Source organism: Zingiber officinale, chromosome 4A (assembly GCF_018446385.1).
Source record: "Zingiber officinale cultivar Zhangliang chromosome 4A, Zo_v1.1, whole genome shotgun sequence".
NCBI lineage: Eukaryota > Viridiplantae > Streptophyta > Magnoliopsida > Zingiberales > Zingiberaceae > Zingiber > Zingiber officinale.
Genome location: NC_055992.1, coordinates 73,987,097 through 74,008,829, shown reverse-complemented (window position 1 = coordinate 74,008,829; position 21,733 = coordinate 73,987,097). Strand labels below are relative to the sequence as shown.

The window sequence follows — 21,733 nt, the reverse complement described above, 5'->3', positions numbered from 1 at the left end:
GCACCTGGTCCTCACTGGCTAAAGATATTAGGATATCGAGAATTAAACGTGGATGCTAGTTACAGGTAACTAGTTCATTAGAGTGACTTGCCATAAGACTTCATATGATTCTATATGTATATGGATATGTCAATCAAAATCTCATTGTAACTTTAGTGTAAGTTTCCTTCAACTTGACACTATGTGAAAATAGGCAGTAAACTTTGCCACTATTTACTTCTGTAATTAGTAATTAAGAAGTAATATATGATAATTAACTTGAGTAATAAATTTGATGTGGTAAATACAATTTTAGACTTAGTAGGTTAAAAATGCGAGCTTTACTTCTAATTTTATCTAGCATTTTACTTCATAATATATATTCGATGAAGTACTAAGTTATTAAATAAAATTGATATGTTTAAGTGCTGAAATAATAAGTTTGAATCGGTTAAAATTTTTCCCCCATCGAACCGATTTATTATTTTTCCACCTATTCTTTGCTAAAACCCTAAGTTCTCCTTTTATTTTTTTTGCCAAAAGCACTTCATAGCCTTCGCATTTTACCCCGACACAAGCCTTCGCATTTTTCCCCTACGCAAACCTTCACCTTTGCAATTTTACCGATGACAACCTTCTCGTTTTTCCCTAACGCACAACCTTCGTGTTGAGACGTCTTCACTTCCTTTCCTCTCTGCACTCTAGGTCTCTTCCCTCTCCCACCCCCTTCTTTCCTTTCCTTGCTATAGTGACATTAGGGTTCTTCCTCTCTGTAGCGTCACTGGGGGAATTGACCTTGGATAGGTTATCCTCTTTGAGATTTCTTGACCACGGGAAGAAGAGGCAAGTGCTTTCTAGGAGTTTGAGCTTGAGTATGCCATTTCTAACTGATCTGGTCTTACAAGCCCAGTAGCTCATCCACCAGGTTGGTTTTTGACATCTCCTACCCTATGGTTTCTCTCTTCTTCATATGGGATAAGTATATGTGTTCTTTAGGGGAAGGGATTTTTCAGAATTAGGGGGATGGGATTTTTCAAAATTAGCCACTTCTTTAGGGGGATAATTAGATGTGTTCTTGCGTTTTCTTCTGACTTTCCGTAAATTTATCACTCAAATGATATTTTGGATGTTAGATCAATCACTATTGTTAGATCAATTACTGATGTTTCTCTCCTTGCCTAAACCATTTAAGTATTTTTTTTTTATTGAAATAAGTTGCTCATTGATTATTTGTTGAACCCTTTTTGGTCATGGATTTCATAATATGTGAATTTCAGATTGAAACCTTCATGAATGGACTATCCATTGAACCCTTTTGGTGTTCAAAACTTCATCTATAACATTAACTCATAGATCTACTGATATGAAAAGGAATCTCTTGTCTTAGATTGGAATGCATACATAGATATACTAATATGATTCTTCTAACACTTGTACAATTTATGAATCGAGTGTCATGATTGTTGAGTGTCATTTATGATAATATTAGAATGGTAGCAAACTCATTTAAAGCCACATCTTATCCATTAGAGAAATGTTATGCAATGTAGGTTGACCATTTTGTAGTTCTCTCTACAATGCAATTTTCTATTTATAATGCAATTATCCCCTCTTTCATATTAATGATATCTTTGTTAATCTCTTTGTTGAGGAAAGATAAAAAAATTATTGAAACTCATACATGAGCTTCCTATGTTCATCTTAATTACTCCTCTTATTTCCTATTGTTGAAATTTCTTTTAGCTTTAATTGGACTTAACTTAATTAGAATCCTTAATTTCTCTATGCAATTCAAGCTTCAGGTTTATTCTATATGCACTCTCCTTAATTAGCACAGTATTGTCTACAAATAACAAATTGATTTGAAATTTACATTATCACCCAACATGTTAAATAATAACATATTAGACATATGAGACTATATGCAATCTAAAATACATGAAACAGAAGTATAAGAATGCATGCCAATCTACTGAAGCAATGTGTAATAGTATGGAGAAATCATTAGAGTAAATCTTTTGTTTATGTATTAGTTTTTTATTTCAAACTGATTTAATTAGTATTAGATTGGACATGATTGAAATTTAAGGGATAAATTACCCTCATATAACTCTCATGTGAGAGGCTTATGTTTTTTTTTTCTCTAAAAATTCTTCCAACTGCATGACACATGCAGTAAGCAAGCACAGATGTGGCGGTCTATGAGGTCCAAAATTCATATTGATAAAAATGCATATTATATTTCTAACAATGTGTGTTAATCAATCAACCTATGCGATCTGCATCTTTACATACAAAACTATTTGTTAAGATATGCAATCAATGTAATAGAAATACCCAATCAATGAACCTAAGAAATTCATATGCATTTTGGAAAGATGCAAATACATACAAGCATATGAGATTTAGGGTGCTTTATAAGTTACCCCGTTTCTGAAAATGCATATGCAAATCCACTTTTTAAAACATAAACATTTTTAATTTGTTTTCTTGGTCACTAACTCTTGATCTTCAGAGCCAGTCTAGTTATTCCTTCTATTCTACTGATTAATCTTTGGGAATATTTTGTTAAGAACAATAGTGTGTGCTATTATGTTGAAGTTGGTGTTCTTATGGTTGGAGACAACCATGTATGGTTTTTCCTTCAAAACTCAACTGCTAGTTTGATGAAGTTGTTGAAAAATTCAGGTAATCATCTTCTTTAATAAAACAAATAAATGATCATATTGCTTAGTTAAAGTTAAAGTTTGCTTAGTTACATTGTGGGAAGAGATCTTAGTTAAAGTTTTGCTTAAAGTTTTATGATGATGATGATTATGGTTACCTTGTATGTTCTAGTTTTTTTAATGTTGATGTCATAGTCCTTTGGTTATGTTCTAGTTTTTACCTTGTACGATCTCCCGAAAAGGATATTGTAGCAAACTGAGATGCATACTCGTGAGAAATAGTGTAGCTAATAGGCACCGAGTAGTCTTTGAATTAAAATCATCCCGTGCTTTCCTTAAGTGCATCCAGTGCTTTTCTTTCTCAATGGAATTTATTGTTGGTTCAAGTGAGGGCAGAACAAACTTTATACAGAAAAAAACATCGTCATCTTGCACAACAGTACATAATTGGCACGGTATATCATCAATTAGAATTGCCATTATGCGTTGTCATGCAATAACTACTCAAAGTTAAGTCCAAGCTTATCGATCACTGCATAGAGTAACACTACCATTGGTACTCAAGAACTAGAAAAAAGAAAACCTAATGTCTCGGTTTCTCCTGCATTTTTTTTTCTTTTGGTCCAAATTATGTATATGAGTGTAGCATTTTTTTGCCATTACCTTACAATTACCTTGAAGACAATAGAGCTGAGTATGTCTCATTTATATATCCTGATTACATATCTATATGCGGTGTCCGCAAAGATGATAGTAAATTATCACAACATATTACTGTTCAGTTGGGAGCATCAAATAGATATAACATCTACCACTATAAAAAAAAATCACTATTTTGGGACAAATTTATAAAATATTTTCATTACAAAATTTTTGGGGACGAAATATGCGACGAAAAAATTTTTGTCCCAAAATTCTCGTTGCCAACTTGGCGACAAATTGGGGGATGAAATTAGCGACAAATAGTATCTTTGTCGCCAAATTCGTCACCAAGTTTGCAACAAAAATAATATTCGTTGCAAATTGTTGCAAACTTGGGGATGAATTTGGTGACAAAATTGGCAACAAATTTAAATTTTGTCGTCAAATTCGTTGCAAATTCTGCAACAAAAATAATATTCGTCGCAAAATTATCTTTAACAAAAATTATTTGTCCCAAAATTTCATCCCTAATCTATTGATTTTTTGTAGTGTACTTTATCCCATACAACACTAGGTAAGATTTTAATTATTTATCAATTCCTATTATATACTAGTCAATGTTATATTTTCATTTGTCAAGGTACCATTGGATCTTGACTATAATTAATGAAGATAAGAATATGATATATTTATTAGACTTTTTGAGTAACATGAATCAAGACCATGCTTAACAAACTATTATGACCAAGTAGCTAGTAGATAATGCTGATTGTGAATACATTCAGTTCATTAGAGATTGTAAAAGTAACTTTCTATTTTTTATAATATAGTGGGGTACAATGTATCAAGGGGCATTTTAAAAAGATGAGGTTTTAAACAATTGACATTATATATTGTGACTATTTAGGTATCAATTAATAATTCATATTATTTGGATTGTAACTAATTGCATTACATTTTTAATTTTATTAGGGTAATCTAAAACAATATATTATGACCAAGTAGGTAGTAGATAATGCTGATTGTGAATACATTCAGTTCATTAGAGATTGTAAAAATAACTTTCTATTTTTTATAATATAGTGGGGTACAATGTATCAAGGGGTATTTTAAAAAGATGAGGTTTTAAACAATTGACATTATATATTGTGACTATTTAGGTATCAATTAATAATTCTTATTATTTGGATTGTAACTAATTGCATTACATTTTTAATTTTATTAGGGTAATCTAAAATAAAATAGTGGTGTTGAATGTGGATATTGTGTAATGTGGTACATGAAAGAGATAGTTTTAAATGAAGATCCATAATTAGAGAGGAAGATGAATTTCTTTTTTATGAAATATCTTTTTTTATAAAATATTGAGTCATTCTGCGTTGATCCTCAAACTTCTGTTAATACTTTAGCTTGCAACATCAAATAACATTACAATCAATCTTAGTATAATGAAGTCAAAAGTGAATAAAGCTAATTCGTCTACTTCTACATGGGTGTCTAAGTGTAGGATGTGATATAAATTTTGGATTGTATATAGAGATTTATGGATACAAAAGAATTTGGGTGAAGTTAGTCAAACTTGTCTTTTGTGAATATACTTTTATGTTATATTTAAAAATATATGGATACAAAAGGTTTTGGGTGAAGTTAGTTAAACATATCTTTTATGAATGTATTTTTGGATTGTATTTGATAGATATTTGTAATATATTTGTTCAATTTAGTGGTGAAAAATATTGTGTTATAGTAAAATATTAGGATATACACTTTTGTCAATTAAAATTTTATTATAGTAAAATATGATCAATTACTTTGACACTGTGAATAAATGGTGAAGTAATACAACATAAAAGACTTCGTCAAATTTCAATAGTGGCATAGTTAAAGACACTAGTCACTTCACCATTGATCAAATTTATGAAGTCGTCTATATAAATTACTTGGATAAATTGAATTTTTATTGTAGTAAAATATGCTCTATTACGTCTACACTATAATAAATAATACAATAAAAAATACTTCAACCAAACTAAATTATATAGAAGTAAAATTAAACATTTGCTACACCATAATACAAAATTTGTGAAGTCATATATATATTTTACTTCGTTAATCAATGTAATCTATGAAGTCATATACTCAACTACTTCGGTACTATTATATAACTGATAAAATAATAAAGCCTTTTTACTTCAAAATCAATCTAATTTCAAACCGATTTTGAACCAGCGAAAGATTTTAGTACTTTTGTAGCAAAGTAATAAACTGACCCTTTTACTTAACATACGTCTACTTTGGTAATTATTTACCTATTACTTTGGATAATATCCGAAGTCTATTGAACATTTTCATATACTGTGAGGTATTCAAGTCACCTTAGTCATGGAGGCGTATATTTTGACATCTTAATCAATACATCTCCATAGAGGTGTGAGTACAGGATGATTGGGTATAAATCAAAGTGTCTGAAGGTGTTTGAATAGCTCATAGAAGATTCACCGTTCCTTGCAAAAGGAAATGTATACCCTACAACTATTTGTTAGGATTGTTACTTAAAGTCTTTGGCCAAAGTATTATATATCAAGAATACGGTACTCTTGGACACATATCTAAGTAATTTCAATCCACATAATGAGAAAGTATGACTTGGGCTAGGTGTGACATAGTCAGCTTAGTGAAGACTAACACATAGACCATATCCTGAACTAAGTGTGTATAAGATGAGTGAAAAAAACAAGACATGGCTCACTATAGCTGCTGAAGGGTTCAAAAAGTGGTATTGAGATCAACCATTGATTTCTGGTCAATTGAGAGTTATGATGTACTACTAGGTGTCACTCATGATCTATTCAAAATTAACATAATTAATGGTTAATTATGAATGATCAATATAACTGAGAACATATTGAGTCACATGCACTATAAATTTATCCGAAAGACTTAAAATAAGTTTGAAAATTATATTTTTAAAATCAAGAGAGATTGAGTCTGGTTGGACTAGACGAAGGGTAAATATGGAAGATATTTTATTAGAATGGAAACACAGGTGGACCACATCTTTTGAAGATGAATTGAACCCTCTTTGGTTTAATTATAAACTAAATTGGTTTAGTTTTAATTAAAAGAGGTTTAGTTATTAACCAAGTGGTCTCGTTTTGAACCAAACTTATGGCTAATAGTTTAGAATTTAGGTCAGTGGTAACGGATTTGGATTCGCTAATTAAACTTGATAAGATATCTATATATTGATATAGATTGAAGAGAAAATTTAATGAATTGAATCATAACCTAAGGTTAGGTTTTTTGTTCTCTCCCTCTCCCTCTTTGTGCTAAATCCTTCTTTGCACCACCACTAATATCGATCGATGACACTGCTATTCAACGCCTATATTGATTGACATCACTATTGTTCGACATCGCCACCGATCGACACCTCTACCGTTAGGTGTCGACACCTCGTTTGGTATCGTCGGGTTGCCTTGAGCCGCTAGACACCAAGTCGAGCTTTGGCTTCCTCTCTCAAATCCATCTTTCCCTCATTTAGCTAGTACCGAATCTGAGATGAAAACTTGTGACTTAACGAAGCCGTCTCAACAATTGCTCAGCGTGGATACGAATAGAGGCGAGGTTTTATAGCCTCACTGGTTGATGTCATTTCTACTCCACGTTATCCGGTAGGTATAATTTTTATCGTAAAATTTTATATTGTGGTTATGTCTAGCATGTTGTATCTTGTATGTGTGTGATACATGTGTTATAATAATTAGTTTAATTATTATTTGTCTTCCACTGTACATTTGTGAAATGTGTCCAATGCACGCATCCATCGGCCTCCCCAACAAGACACACCCGATCACCTAAGATAAAAGGACTTGCATTCGTCAACATACATCATAGTGAAACTAAACCTTAATTTTTCTTTCCAAACTAACTTTCTCACTATTTTCTCTCGATCTCTTTTGGTTCTTTACCTAAACCTTCTAGATAAATTGCTTCACAAGTATTTTGGTACTCAATACAGTTCCAATGGAAGATATTATTGTATTACTTGACGACATTGTGTACTTTCAGAATAACATACATCAGTGACTGGATGCTTAGAAATTGGTGTAAAGTGCTAGAAGGTCAACAGTGACTGAATATTTGACAGTTGGTGTAAAATCTGAGTAGGTTAACAATGACCACATGATGGCATTTGGTGAGCGTCCAAGTAGGTAAATGCGTTGATGCTTTGCAATTGGTAAAGTTAAGTCATTCAAAAGAGACCGGATGTTTGAAAAGGGTAAAATTCCTAGAAGGAAACCAGATGTTAATTAAGAGTAAAAACTCAAAAGGAGTGAAATCAAGATAGGTGTAAAGTTCATGCAAATCAAAAGGGAATCAAATTCTTGGCAACGGAAAAAGTCTTAAAGGAGTAAACTTTAGGTAGGTACCAAAGTGAACTCCAAGCAAATCTTGATAAATCAGGTAGAATAGATGCTAGACATGCTTAGTAGGTTAGGTAAACCAATTATTAAGCATACGTGTATATTCTATGTTGTATTTGGACTACCCCTTATGTTGTAGGGAAAACATGATTTTTGGCTATAAAAAAATGGTTCTGTCGACTAAAAGTTTCAAGTGATCGAAGGGAATCCATGCAACCTAAGGTCAAAGATAAGCCTCAGGCAGGTGATGTGGCTAGATGATGTTTTTCATTCCGGTGATCAAAAGTGATTCAAAGGTCTAGATCGACATCCAATCAGCACAAGATGTTGCATGTACGTGGACACAAAAAATTGACAAAGGGGGAGACTAGGAGATCAGATGAAGATTTGGGAAACTTGATAGTGGACAACAAAGACTAAACGGTTAGAGAATGTCAAGTTTCAAGCGATTGGAACATTCTTCAATCACCCAAAACATCACTATTTATACAGCTTCAAGCAAATAATCACAATCAATTAATTTCTCATTCAATGTTCTAAAAAGTTCACGAAATGTTGTCTAGTTGATCTAAGAAGTGCTAAAACAAGTACAGTTGCATTTAGAGCTTCGAGAAACAATTAAGTTTTTGTAATATTTTGTTATTTAAAATGATATTATTATTATTTTTTGCATTGCTTGTTTATTTGTAAGAACAACTTATAAGAGATTTTTCTATCTCTAAAAAGTTCTTAGAAGTGAGAAAATTAGTGGCTCGCATTCAAGGGATTATCAAATCATGTAAAAATCCTTATTTGTCTATCCATGTGTCTGTCATTATTTTTTTTCTCTTGTTTGCATTGTATACTAACAATCCGAGACGGTAAAGAAAAAATGAGTAAAATGTTATTCACCCCTTCCTCTCATGTATTTTTAATCCTATAATTGATATCATAGCTAGATGGGGTTGTAATTGACTAATCACACAAAGAGCAACAAAGTTAGAGTAAACGGTATAAATTTGAAAAATCTTATTTTAATTTTTTACACTTTAATGTTTTTGTTTGTTTTCTAAAGTCTGGTCTATATGGTTGTAGATGTTATTATTGTCATTACATTGTGATTTAGTAAGTGTTAAATGAAAATTCAAATGGCTAATAGCTTTTAAAATATTATAAATGCTATAAATAATAGGATACATATAATTCTTTTTAAAAAGTTCAGGTAAATTTAATTTATAAAATAAAAGAGTGAAGAATGATGGTCCGTTAAGAAATTCTTGAGAGTGAACTTTTCGTTTCGCGTGGAAATGATCTGTTGACCGACACATGACTTATTTATTCCGAACAATAATAATGGACAATTTTAGTATTTCTGTTGAAAGATAATTATAATATTAAATCTGGATCATCAATTTAATTTTATAAAAAAATTTCATCGAACGTATAAATCAAAAAGCATTCATAATAAACAGCTTAGAAATCTAACCATCCTTAGTTACACGTTCCATGAAAAAATAAGAAGTTGGATCAGTACCTCATAATTTAGGCCTTTATAAAGTACAAGTACATGGATTCGGCTTCAACGTGAAATTTCACAATTTGATAATTAAAAAATATGAAATTTGAACCTTATAAGCCACAGAAATACCTTTCTTTTAATTCAAAAAGACAACGCTTAAAAGGAGCTCCTTTTCGACGGCATAGTTAAAAGAGAACTTCATTTTTTTTATTAATATAAAAATATTCCTCATCCCTAAAATTCTTTCTCAAATACTCTTTTATTTGAGTGATCCAACTCATAAAACTCAAAACGGATGTCGAATGTCCAGAAAAATTAACCGGATCACGACCAATTGACCAATTTTCCACCTTATTTATTATTGCACGTTTTGAAAAAAAAAAAACATTTCCACTTAGCACAATGTTTCAACTCCTATATGACATTTAACTTCTGAAAAAGAAATCACTTTTATATGATTTCTAAGTTGTAAGTCATGAAATTGTTACATGTATCATTCATTTTTCAATTCTAAACGGTCTAAGTTTATATAATAATTTTGACTAAAATTATTGTATAAACTTATACAATCAGAGATTAGAGAATAAATAGCTCTTGACAATTTTATAAGATTCAAACATAACAATGCAGTGCTTGAATGAGCATCCTGAGCAATATTGCACCTCCTAATAAATTAGGATGTAGTTCAACTTTATTTTCATATTAGAGCTGCCCACGATTTGGGAGGCCTCCAAATCTTGTCCAGTAACATCGTAAATCTGAATGACAAGGGCCCCAAACCTACACCATAACCAACATGGCCTTTGCTATGCTTGCCATTGACCCCAGCTACTCCATTGCCACCATCTGCGCCACTGTCAATTACTGCTTTTGCGTGGCCACTAACCACATTTCCTGGGAGACAGCTCTAATGCTAGCCAGCAGCGCAAAGGCGCAATTGTCTCAGTCAGCAAAGCAGTTTCATTGCGTACAAAGCTGTCTCCAAGAAATGAGGATTCCAAAACTACATTAAGGCTGTGGAACAAGCTGGAGATGAATTATTTTTTCTGGGCTGTGTTAGGTTTTAGCAATCAAATTGACAGTGGACCCAATACTGCAGTCAACTTTCCTGAGAAAGTGCATTTTATATTTTTGTTTGAGATCACCAAAATTAGCTTGTAGATTTTGCCCGTTTCCAATGTCGTTTCTTTCCATGCAATATTTCATCAGGACTTCGTATTGCATATTAAGCAATAAAATAAATGGACATGAAATTCATTTGGTACCTTCATTGACAAAGCCATTTGGAAGTTTTTATTTCAAATGAAAAGCTAAATTAATGACCATGAATTCTTTTATGATGAACTAACTAACAGTTGTAAAGCAAACTATCATCTGGGCAGAAGATTCATAATTCAAAATTAAAGCTGATCGTTGTGGTTTTCTCTGAGCTTATAAAGTGATTGTGAGTGGTCTTCTCTTAAATATTTGTCATATAACCAGCGCGAGATGTTTAGAGCATCTCCATGAGCTTTTACTATGAACAGGTTTCTACTTTCCTGCCATTTATTGGTAAGAGATATCCAATCCCTTCTCCAGTCTTCCAGTGGAAAGCTCTCACCTTTCACCAAGCTATCGATCATGTGCTTAAAATATAAAGCTGCCCGTGGTCTGTAGTAGTCTTGCAGAAGACCACTCCAGTACTTATTTCCTGTAACAACAAGATTTTTGGATGAAACAATTCCTGAAATTTGCAAATAATGCTAACAAAATGAATTCTACTTAGTTCATACCATAATCTCGAAGCAGACTAGCTTCGGTGTCTGTATTATCAAACCACATTGTTAACTGAGTTCTTGCATTCCATTCAAACTGCATCATGGAAGCAGCTTACTTAGGCTATCAGACTATTTATGGCATTTGAGGACAACCAACAGAAAAGTAATAATAGTCGTCACCTGTTTCTCCTGTTCTGGATCTCTTGCTAGGTTCTTAGCACTTTCCAACCAGGGACCAAGCAGAAATCCATCATGACTGGACAAAAGAGTGTCCAAGTCTTTGACAAGATCAAGGAAGTGGTGAGCACAGGAAGTTACTTGTGAGAGATTGCTTAGATGATACCCTTCAATGACCTTCAAGAATAGTTTGTTTGCATATTTTGCTAGTGCCTGGCGGGTAAGGTCCACAAGATCGTACCTATAATACAAAATATTATTATATGAAAGAACAATCATCTGAACCTATATTTCCATTTTATAATCTATACTTTCTCAAATTTTAATTGAAATTTTCAGAAAATTAAGTGATTTTGTGAGGGAAATGTGTAAATAGTTATAGACTTGTAATACACAAGAATGTGTATACAAAATGATAACAATGTAAGATATATATATATATATATATATATATACACATCAGGAACTACTTAGAGAATTAACTAAATTTTTATTTAAAATGGTCTTTCTAAATCCGGATCTTTGGAGTGCTCCCTCACTATTTCCAATTGGAAACTCAAGCAACTTTTTGCATTTAGAGTAGATTAATGAATTGAGGCATAGGACAACTCCTTTCTTTACTTTTAATTCAATGTTCCAGGAAGCTTTCTATTCTATTTCAAATTATTCTCTCCATTGATAACCATATCTTCGAGATTGTTGTTCATGTGGTGGTGATGCTTGGTTCTTCTTTGACTATTCATCTTTGGCACACTCTTAAAGCACTGCTAGCAGTAACAGACACATTTTGGCAAGGGTTCTTCTTTGTTGAGAAGATTACATCTTGACAATGCCCAACCAGACGTCTCCTTTCGCAAATTGACTTCGCCACCACAGTCGTCTCATGTTAGGTTACTTATACCTTGGATGCACCCAAGCTCTTGGCTCACTTTACATGTCATCCACACGCTTCACCTACATAGTATGCCTCCAACTATCCTCAACAATGTGCCTAAATACTTCTTGTTCAGTGGCCCTTCGAATGTCTCATACAATTCTTCTCTAATCTATATAGAACTTGAGTCACCAAGCTGCCAACTTGACATGCTAATTTATGCTCCATGAGTTATTCCTACCACATCAGTGCTTCTCATCTTGTAGTCCCTCGGTTGCCTCATGAAACTTCTCTAATCTTCATGGACTTCAAAGTCATTGCCTTAACCATACCAAGTCATTATCAGCATCACTTGACCCATCAAGTCACCATGCAAGCCTAACTTAAACCTTTTGCATAAACATTAAAATTCAAGATCAAACTTGACCATTTGGGGCACAATGGCACCAACAAGTTTTATTTTTTGGAAATCTGTTGTAACTTACTGCTGCTCTATTTTGTATAATTTGTATCCCTAATTTCTAATAGTAATATCTAAGTGAACTACTTTGTTCACTCTTATGTTTTTTTTAATGAATTTGTACTACCATCTAGCAACTTTCAATTAACCCAATCATCATTACCACTGTCATCATTGAGCACTATTTGTCCCAATTATTTACGGTCATGAAATCTTATTCCTCCATTGAACTATGTGCTCTATGTAGATAATAATGTTCAAATTAATCAAATCATTATTGATCAAATTAATTAAATCATTATTGAATGGATTAATGCATACTTTGGTCTCTCTACCACTTACATCTCTCAGTCTTATACATTCAACTTTTCTAAATATAAAATATATGCATTACTGAATAACATTTCAATCCACTCTCATTTGAAAAATGATATGCTCAAGGAAAAAAAACTCAAAGAAAAACTCAAGGATAGACACATAAAATGATGGGACCCACAAAAAGTGAAATGGTGGGCCATGACTTTATGTGTCTATCCTTGAACTTTTCCTTGAGTTTTTTTCCTTGAGCATATCATTGCTCCTCTCATTTTATCCTCTATTGAAGAAAAAACTAATCCTGGTTGGAGGTTGGATATTGATAATTTTGAATTTTATCCCTTCAACTAACTTTGCACATTAATCTTGTTATATTTCTAAAAACTAAATAATATTTAAACAAATGTAATTTAGGATTTTGTGGATGTAAGTTAGCATCGGATGGTTTAAAAGTAAATTTGGCGGTGCTATTTCGAGTTTAGAGGTTAAAATAGGTTATTAAGTTCGTGTTCAAGTGGGAATCAATTTAATTTCATCTTGGACTAAAATGAAGCTTCAACTGAAGATTCTAGGGTTGAATTGGGTTGGTAGCAAATTGAAACCAACCAAGTTCAAATGACTAGGTTTATTTAGGTTGGGGTTTTTGGATATTCAAATTTTCACTCTTTTATCAGATCACATGAGCCTCATCCTTCCTTTCTCCGTTCGCCGTGACTCAACATCTGACATCCTCCCCCCTCCCACAATCAAGAGAGGGAGAAGCTCATCCCACAAAAGTTCCTCTCATCTCTATGTTCCTCTCTCGATCTCTTTCTTACGGCCCAACCCTCAATGTCACACTAATGAAAGCCAATTGTTGTGCGTTGCCTCAATCGGCCATCAGGTGACCACTGCAGTTTTAAACTTCTTCAAAAGTCATTGTGGCTTTGTTGCCTACTAGAGTTACAGTAGTTGCTCCTTTTCAGCCGCAACCTTTTCTGCTTCCCATCTCGCTGTCATATTGGCATCGTTGCCTATCCTGCTGCTGCACCTGTCTTGCTACTATTGTTGTTTGTCCAACTGCCAGCACTATCATTGACCATGACGAAAGGATTTGAGATTCCAATGGATAAGAATGAGGAAATTCATGCGTTGATAGAGAGGAGAGGTGAAGCAGAAATTTAAACTAATGCTAAGGCAATTATCATGCTCCAGTGCGATTTATCAATAGAAATATACAAAGTTGGACAACTCTGAAATGCAAAGGATTTGTGAAAAAAGATGATGGAATTGCATAAAGGGAAACTAGACTTCAAGATAGCCAAGAGCGTCAAAATGAGCCAATTGTAAAAACTTCATCATGTGAGATGGGGTTATTTAAATGCATAGAAGATTTCATGGAAATTCACAATGATCTTCTTGCACTTGGAGAACAGATTAACAACCATGACTTGGTCCGATTCACTTGGAAGGAGTTCCCATGGACATCTTTTTACCTCAATGGTGGATGCCTAAAATATTTCAAGAGATAAAAAATCAATTCCCTTAGATAACTATTTTGCAATTGGCACTTCACAAAAGAATTAAATTGGAACATCAAGGAAAACAAATTAAACTAAGTGACATTTGTAGCTTATCAAGGAAGAAGAAAGTTCATCATTATCCTCATCATTCTCATTCTCATTCTCATTCGCATCGTCCAGGAGTAATAAAGAAGAGGAAGTGGCACACGTGGTGAGGAGAGAAAGAGCAACAATTTAAGCATAAATGATATATAAAGTGGATACTAAAAGTCAAAAGAAAAAAGAGAAGAGTTAGGATAGTGAAGTGCTTAAATTGTGATCAAGAAGCACATTTGGAAGGTGATTTTCCAAAAATTATAGAAGGGCAAAGAAAGTCAAATAAAAGGCGGAGAAGAAAAAATATCCTCTGAGAGAGTTACTTGGTATGGTACATTTTTATCATTTGAAGAAAAACAAGAGAAAAGGCTAAAGGAAAATTATTTGACACTGATGACAATAGATGGTGGAGTCTACACAATAACTGATAAGGATCTAGCATAGTGAAGGGGAAGGTTCACACAAAAGTGACAATAAAATCAACTCTCTATTAGTCAATGAACTTTTTAAATACTATTCCTAGTTTATTGAATTTTTTAAAAATCATTAGAGGCCCAAATTAATTCTCTACCACCACCTTGTGTTCAATCACACTTGCAAGATCAAGTCAAGGAATTTGAAAATAAAAATCTCAAATCATAAGTGAATGATTCAAGAAAAGGCTTTATAAAAATCTTCACATGAATCCAAGTACTTAGACATGAGTATTCAGAGTTAATGAATCAACTATAGTAAAAGCGAGTTAGGATACAAATTAAAAGCAAAAGAAAAGGCCTATTCTTCCAGTATAAATAATCGAAGACCAAAACAATCCAGATAGACCATCTAGAAATGCAATTAAAAAGGTAAAGAAAATCCTTAGGAAATAGATTCCTAAGAAATAGCTAATTATCCAGTGTTGAATGTGTTGGACCGTGGCGGCCGGCTAGAAGGGGGGTTGAATAGCCTGAAAAAAATCAAACCCTTCTCGAACTCTTAAACTAATACTTGCATAAATAATTAACTAAACAAACAAAAAGACGAGGCTCACAAGATTTGACTTGGTTACAACTGGGAAGGTTATTAATTCAAGGAAAATGATCGTACTAAGAACTCCTTCAGGTGGAGAAGCCTCTTACAACGATGAAGCGCAGAAAACAGAAGCTTAACTACAGAGAAAACGTACAAGTGCAGAAAGAATGAATTTCTTGAGTTGTTGAAAACTTCTAGACCAAGGCTATATTTATAGCCTTGGTCGGGGCGCCCTGAGGGTTACGGGCGCCCTCGAGGGATAAACTTTATCCCCCGACGTTCAGATCGAGTCAAAACTCGATCCGATAAAAAGTCAACTTCGGGCGCCCCGGAGGGAAAAAGTCAACCCCATTGACTTTTTCTAGACCGGGTCTTCTGCTCAGGCTCCGTTCGTTTTAGACCGAGTCTTCCGCTCGCTTGGGTGATCTCTGTCATCCGGAATAGGACTCACCCGAACCCAACTTCCGGTCTTCTCGAGCAGGCTTCCGCTCCGGCTTCTCGTCCCTCGGAATCGCCGCGTGCTTCCTTCTCGTCCGCCAGCGTACTCATCCGCAGTCTTCGTCCCTCGGTCGCACCCTGTGCCGGCCTTCTCGCTTGCTGCGCCTCTTGCTCCTCGAGCAGTCTTCCGCTCTGGTTTATCGTCCCTCAGAACCACCGCACGCTTCCTTCTCGTTCGCCGGTGTACTCTTCCGCAGCACCTCGTCCCTCGGACGCACCACCTGCCGTCCTTCTCGCTAGCTGCGTCTTCCACTCGACTATCTGTTCCTAAGCTCCTGCACACTTAGACACAAGGTTAAAAACACACAGGACCTAACTTAATTTGTTGATCACACCAAAACAACCTTGGGGTTCCAACAATCTCCCCCTTTTTGATATGAGCAACCCAAGTTAAGCTAGGGTAAAAATAGACATAAAAATTAAACTAACTAATTTTGCAATAAAGTGCAAAAATATAGAAGATTTAAATTTTTGGGTCTACCTCCCCCTAGACTTATACTTTTTCTTCTCCCCCTTTGATCACATAAAAAATTGGGGTTCCGAAAAAAATCTAAGGGTTTTAAAAAAAAAATCTAACTTTCTTAAAAAAAATTCTAAGTTAAAGAATTTGCAATAATTTTCAGCAAAAAATATTCTAAGTTTAAAAAACTTTAGATAAGAAAATTTTCTTAAGGAAAACAAAAAAAATTTAAAGAAATTCTGACTTAGGAAATTTTGCAACAAAAATTTCTAAGTAAAACTTTAGGTAAGAAAATTTTCTATGGAAAAACCCTAAGTATAAAAAATTTCTAAGTAAGGCTTTAAGTAGAAATTTCTAATTTCAGAAGAACTTTTAACTTAGGCAATTTAGAATTTTTCTAAGTAAAAAAAAATTTTAAGAATTTTTTTTTTAAAAATGTTTAATAGACATTTTAAAGCATTATTAAATTCTAATTTTAACGCTTTACCAGAAAGTTAATTAAGCATTTAATTTCAGTATTTTGGCTTCCAGGTCGTGGTGAGGCACTAGGTCTTCTTGGTTATTGGAACAACAACCACTTCCTCAGACAAAGTCTCATAAAGAAATTTACTGTTTAATTTTCTCGCTGAAAGCGCTAATTTCGATTAAAATTTAGGCTAAGCAAGATTTAGGAACCCAATATAGGTTCCAGCCTACTGGATTAACCAAAAATTTCTTAGGGATATATTTTCTTGAAATATTCTTAATTTGTCCCTCGTGATATCTATAATACCAATTTAAATTATTAAACTTTCTAAAATTTGTATTAGATAGGCATGCACGATTTTTCAAGTTATCTACTTGAATTTTTAGATTTTCATTTTCTGATTTCAATTTCTCATTTTCTAATTTAACTTTATCTAATTCTTCTAAAGGACAAGATTTAGCTAATATTATTTTTAAGTTCTTAATTTTTTTTCTAATTTGCAGCAGTCTTTAGTTAGTAACTTAACAAACTTAAAAAGTTTATCGAGAGGAAGAGATCGTACCTCACTTATCTTGTGGATCTCGTTGTCCGTGTCTCCCCCTGAACTGCTGCTTTCTTCCGACGTAGCTCCCCCTTCATCGATGCGCTCGATGCTCATCTCGGAAGAGCTTGAATCGCAGTCGTTGTCTTCCCCAAGTCGCAGGCTGGTGAGCTGATTGCGAAGTAGATCCCATCTAATGAGCTTGGCTTCGGACGTTCCTTCGTGCAGCTTAAGGAACTTTTCCCAAAGTTCCTTTGCCGAATTGTAGTTCCCGATCCGGTTGACTTCTTGTGGCGGAAGAACGCTTAGCAGATTGTATTCTGTTTTATCGCTCGCCATGTAGTCGGCCTGTTCCTTTTTCGTCCATTGATATTTTTCTTTGCCCTCTGGAGCTACAAAGTCAAATTCCATTATTAAAATTAATTCAAAATCAGTTGTAAAGAATACCTGCATTCGCTTTTTCCAGGTAGCGAAATCCCCTTCGAATTTCGGCGGGTAGATGTTTGGTCCGGCCATTATCTTTGCTTCGATTGGCAATTAGTCCTCCTGAAGTGTCTTGGCTCTAATATCACTTGTTGAACCGCGGCGACCGGCTAGAAGGGGGGTTGAATAGCCTGAAAAAAATCAAACCCTTCTTGAACTCTTAAACTAACACTTGCATAAATAATTAACTAAACAAACAAAAAGACGAGGCTCACAAGATTTGACTTGGTTACAACCGAGGAGGTTGTTAATCCAAGGAAAATGATCGTACTAAGAACTCCTTCAGGTGGAGAAGTCTCTTACAACGATGAAGCGCAGAAAACAAAAGCTTAACTACAGAGAAAGCGTACAAGTGCAGAAAGAATGAATTGCTTGAGTTGTTGAAAAACTTCTGGACCAAGGCTATATTTATAGCCTTGGTCGGGGCGCTCTGAGGGTTCCGGGCGCCCTGGGGGGATAAACTTTATCCTCCAACGTTCAGATTGAGTCAAAACTCGATCCGGTCAAAAAGTCAACTCCAGGTGCCCCGGACAGCTCCGTTGGAGGGAAAAGTCAACCCCATTGACTTTTTCCAGTCCGAGTCTTCTGCTCAGGCTCCGTTCGCTTTAGACCAAGTCTTCCGCTCGCTTGGGTGATCTCTGTCATCCGGAATAGGGCTCACCCGAACCCAACTTCCGGTCTTCTCGAGCAGTCTTCCGCTCCAGCTTCTTGTCCCTCGAAATCACCGCGTGCTTCCTTCTCGTCCGCCAGCGTACTCATCCGCAGTCTTTGTCCCTCGGTCGTACCCCGTGCCGACCTTCTCGCTAGCTGTGTCTCTTGCTCCTTGAGCAGTCTTCCGCTCCGGCTTCTCGTCCCTCGGAATCACCGCGTGCTTCCTTCTCGTCCGCCAGCGTACTCATCCGCAGTCTTTGTCTCTCGGTCGTACCCCGTGCCGACCTTCTCGCTAGCTGCGTCTCTTGCTCCTCGAGCAGTCTCCCGCTCCGGCTTCTAGTCCCTCAGAACCACCGCACGCTTTCTTCTCGTCCATCGGTGTACTCTTCCGCAACGCCTCATCCCTCGGACACATCGCGTGTCATCCTTCTCGCTACCTGCGTCTCTTGCTCCTCGAGCAGTCTTCCGCTCCGGCTTCTCGTCCCTCGGAACCACCGCACGCTTTCTTCTCGTCCATCGGTGTACTCTTCCGCAACGCCTCATCCCTCAGACACATCGCGTGTCATCCTTCTCACTAACCGCGTCTTCCGCTTGACTACCTGTGCTCCTAAGCTCCTGCACACTTAGACACAAGGTTAAAAACACACAGGACCTAATCGCACCAAAACAACCTTGTGGTTCCAATAGAATTCTCCATCCACTACAAAACTCTTTCCTAAGGCATAGAGATTCCTTCTTGTTAACTAGTGGCTTCAAAGCTTTATCCCACACAATACTTCTTTTGAAGATGTGGTCTCTACAACTATAGAGGCGACTTAGTGGATGAGTCATAAGTTCTGAATTTAGGGTAGAGTCTTAAAATCACGTTAAATTTATATGTCAACATTGTTTGTTTGTGTTGTTTCTTATTATAGGTACACATTAGGCCAACTAACTAGGAGGGGGCCAAATCAATCTCTTACTTTTGCTTAGCAAGGATAATCAAATTAATTAAACGATTAAAATAAATAATATAAAATAAAGAGGCTGGGGAATTTTACTTGGTTTGCAACCGGAGAGGTTGTTAATCCCAAGCGGTTGAAAACTCACTAAAAGTCTCCTTCGTTGAAGGTGAAGAAGCCTCTTATACACTTTAAAAGCTTGGGAATTAGTAGAAAGATGGATACAATGATTGTTGAATAATTCCTGGCTCCAAGGGCTTTTTATAGCCTCCTGGAAAAAAGTTATCATTGCTTGAAGACGCCTCTAAAGCCATCCAGGGTGTCTCCGTGGATAAAGTTTTATCTATGTTCCAACGGTCAGCCAACGGTTCTAACTGGTTGGAGGCGCCTTCAATGTCATTGGAGGCTGTAACGACCCAAAATTCCTCATTACGAGTCCTAATAGTGGTTAAAAATATTTAGAAATACTTTAGAAATATTCTAAAGATTTTTAGAATTTTTTAGAGTATTTTTATGCAATTTTTGGAGGTCGTTTGGTATTTTTACTAAACGAAAGAAGTTTCGACAAAAAAATATCCAAACCGAGATTCGAACCCGAGACCTTCGGCCGAACCAAGCTTTAAGCGAGTCCAGCTGACCAAGTGTTCAAGCAGTCGTTGCTGATTAAAAGAAGCATGAAATGTATTTAAGTAGTAGAAGTTGATAACAGAAAATAATAGGAAGAAAAAGGTTGCAGCCGAGATTTGAACCCACGAGCCAAACCTTAAGCAATGCGCGGCTGACCAAGTGTCCCAGCGAAGGTTGCTGATTAAAAAGGGTAATGAAATTTATTTAAGTAATAGTTAATAGGAAATGGAAAATAAATGGGAATAAAACGGTTCGGCTGAGGAATCGAACCCGCAACCTCTGATTTAGCAAAAGTACAGCTGACCAAGTGTTCCAGCGAGCGATGGTGATTAAAAGAAGGAACGAAATTTATTTAAGCAGTAATTAATAAATAGGAAATAAATAGGAGAAAAAGGGTTCGGCTGAGGAATCGAACCCGTGACCTCTGACCCGGTCAAAGATTTGGCTAACTAAGAATCCAAGCAGCAGTTCTGTTTAGAAAACAAAAATAAAAATTTATTTAAGGAGTTAACAGAAATACTAGGTTATAAAAGGGATAAGTTAGGAGAGGGTTTTATTCCCGTGACCTAAACCATTCTCTCCTTCTCTTCTGCGTGCGACGGCGGAGCTCGGACAGAAAACAAAAGGGAGTTAGGGCATCGTCTCCAGCGGCCGGCCAAGGTCCTAGAAGCTCTTCTTGTTCGGTTGTGAGTCCAAGAAGCAAGGTAAGTGCTTCTCACCTGCAGTAGGAGTAGTTTCGGACCTTTGTTCTTCTTGAATTCGAAGCATGAGAAGCGCTTATAGTGTAGATTTTTAATTAAGCATATAGTGCAGATTTTAATTAAGCTTATAGTGCAGATTTTTATGTAGGCTTATAGTGCAGATTTTAATTAAGCTTGTAGTGCAGATTTTTAATTAAGCCTATAGTGCAGATTTTTATGTAAGCTTATAGTGCAGATTTTAATTAAGCTTATAGTGCAGTTTTAATTAAACTTATAGTGCAGATTTTAATTAAGCTTATAGTGCAGATTTTAATTAAGCTTATAGTGCAGATTTTTAATTAGGCCTATAGTGCAGATTTTAATTAAGCTTATAGTGCAGATTTTTATGTACAGCCCTAAGTCCCTGTCTTTTTACACTAATTATGGACGAACTCACTGCGCAAATTCAAGACACAGTACCGTGGTGCATGTTGTTTGCAGATGATATTATTTTGGTAGATAGACACGTGAAGGAGTAAATGCTAAGCTTGAATCTTGGAGGGAAACACTAGAAGGGAAAGATTTTAAGCTTAGTAGATTAAAGACAGAATATATGGAATTTAAGTTTAGCAATATTAGAAGTAATGAAATAATTGTTAAGATAGGAGAGGACGAGTTGCCCAGAATCGAGAGATTTAAATATTTAGGATCATTTTTACAAAATGATGGAGGGATTGAGAAAGATGTCTTACATAGAATACAAGCAGGATGAGTGAAATGGAGGGGAGCGTCGGGTGTTTTATGTGACCGTAAAGTACCTCTTAAACTTAAAGGTAAGTTCTATAAAACCGCAATTAGACCTGCTATGTTATATGGAGCTGAATGTTGGACTATGACTCGAGCACATGAGCATAAGATGAGAGTTGTAGAGATGAGGATGTTAAGGTGGATGTATGGACATACGAAGATGGACAAAATAAGG

The 21,733-nt window shown here is 35.3% G+C and overlaps 1 protein-coding gene and 1 long non-coding RNA gene across 4 annotated transcripts in view; one reads left to right on the top strand and one right to left on the bottom strand.

Moving 5' to 3' along the window:
- The first annotated feature begins 543 nt into the window (after positions 1–543).
- On the top strand, positions 544–8,388 carry LOC121969992. The gene is made up of 2 exons (XR_006108774.1): positions 544–684; positions 756–8,388. It is a non-coding gene; the product is annotated as an uncharacterized LOC121969992 (long non-coding RNA).
- Positions 8,389–10,482: 2,094 nt separating this feature from the next.
- LOC121969990 (alpha-N-acetylglucosaminidase-like) overlaps positions 10,483–21,733 on the bottom strand; it is a 104,324-nt gene continuing 93,073 nt past the window's right edge. For all 3 annotated transcript variants that reach the window (XM_042520371.1, XM_042520373.1, XM_042520372.1), the window contains exons 17-19: positions 11,150–11,387; positions 10,985–11,063; positions 10,483–10,902 (exon numbers count right to left, since the gene is read on the bottom strand). In XM_042520371.1, the coding sequence (XP_042376305.1) occupies positions 10,613–10,902; positions 10,985–11,063; positions 11,150–11,387 (607 nt within the window). In that variant the 3' untranslated portion in view covers positions 10,483–10,612. The remainder of the gene's footprint in view (positions 10,903–10,984; positions 11,064–11,149; positions 11,388–21,733) is intronic.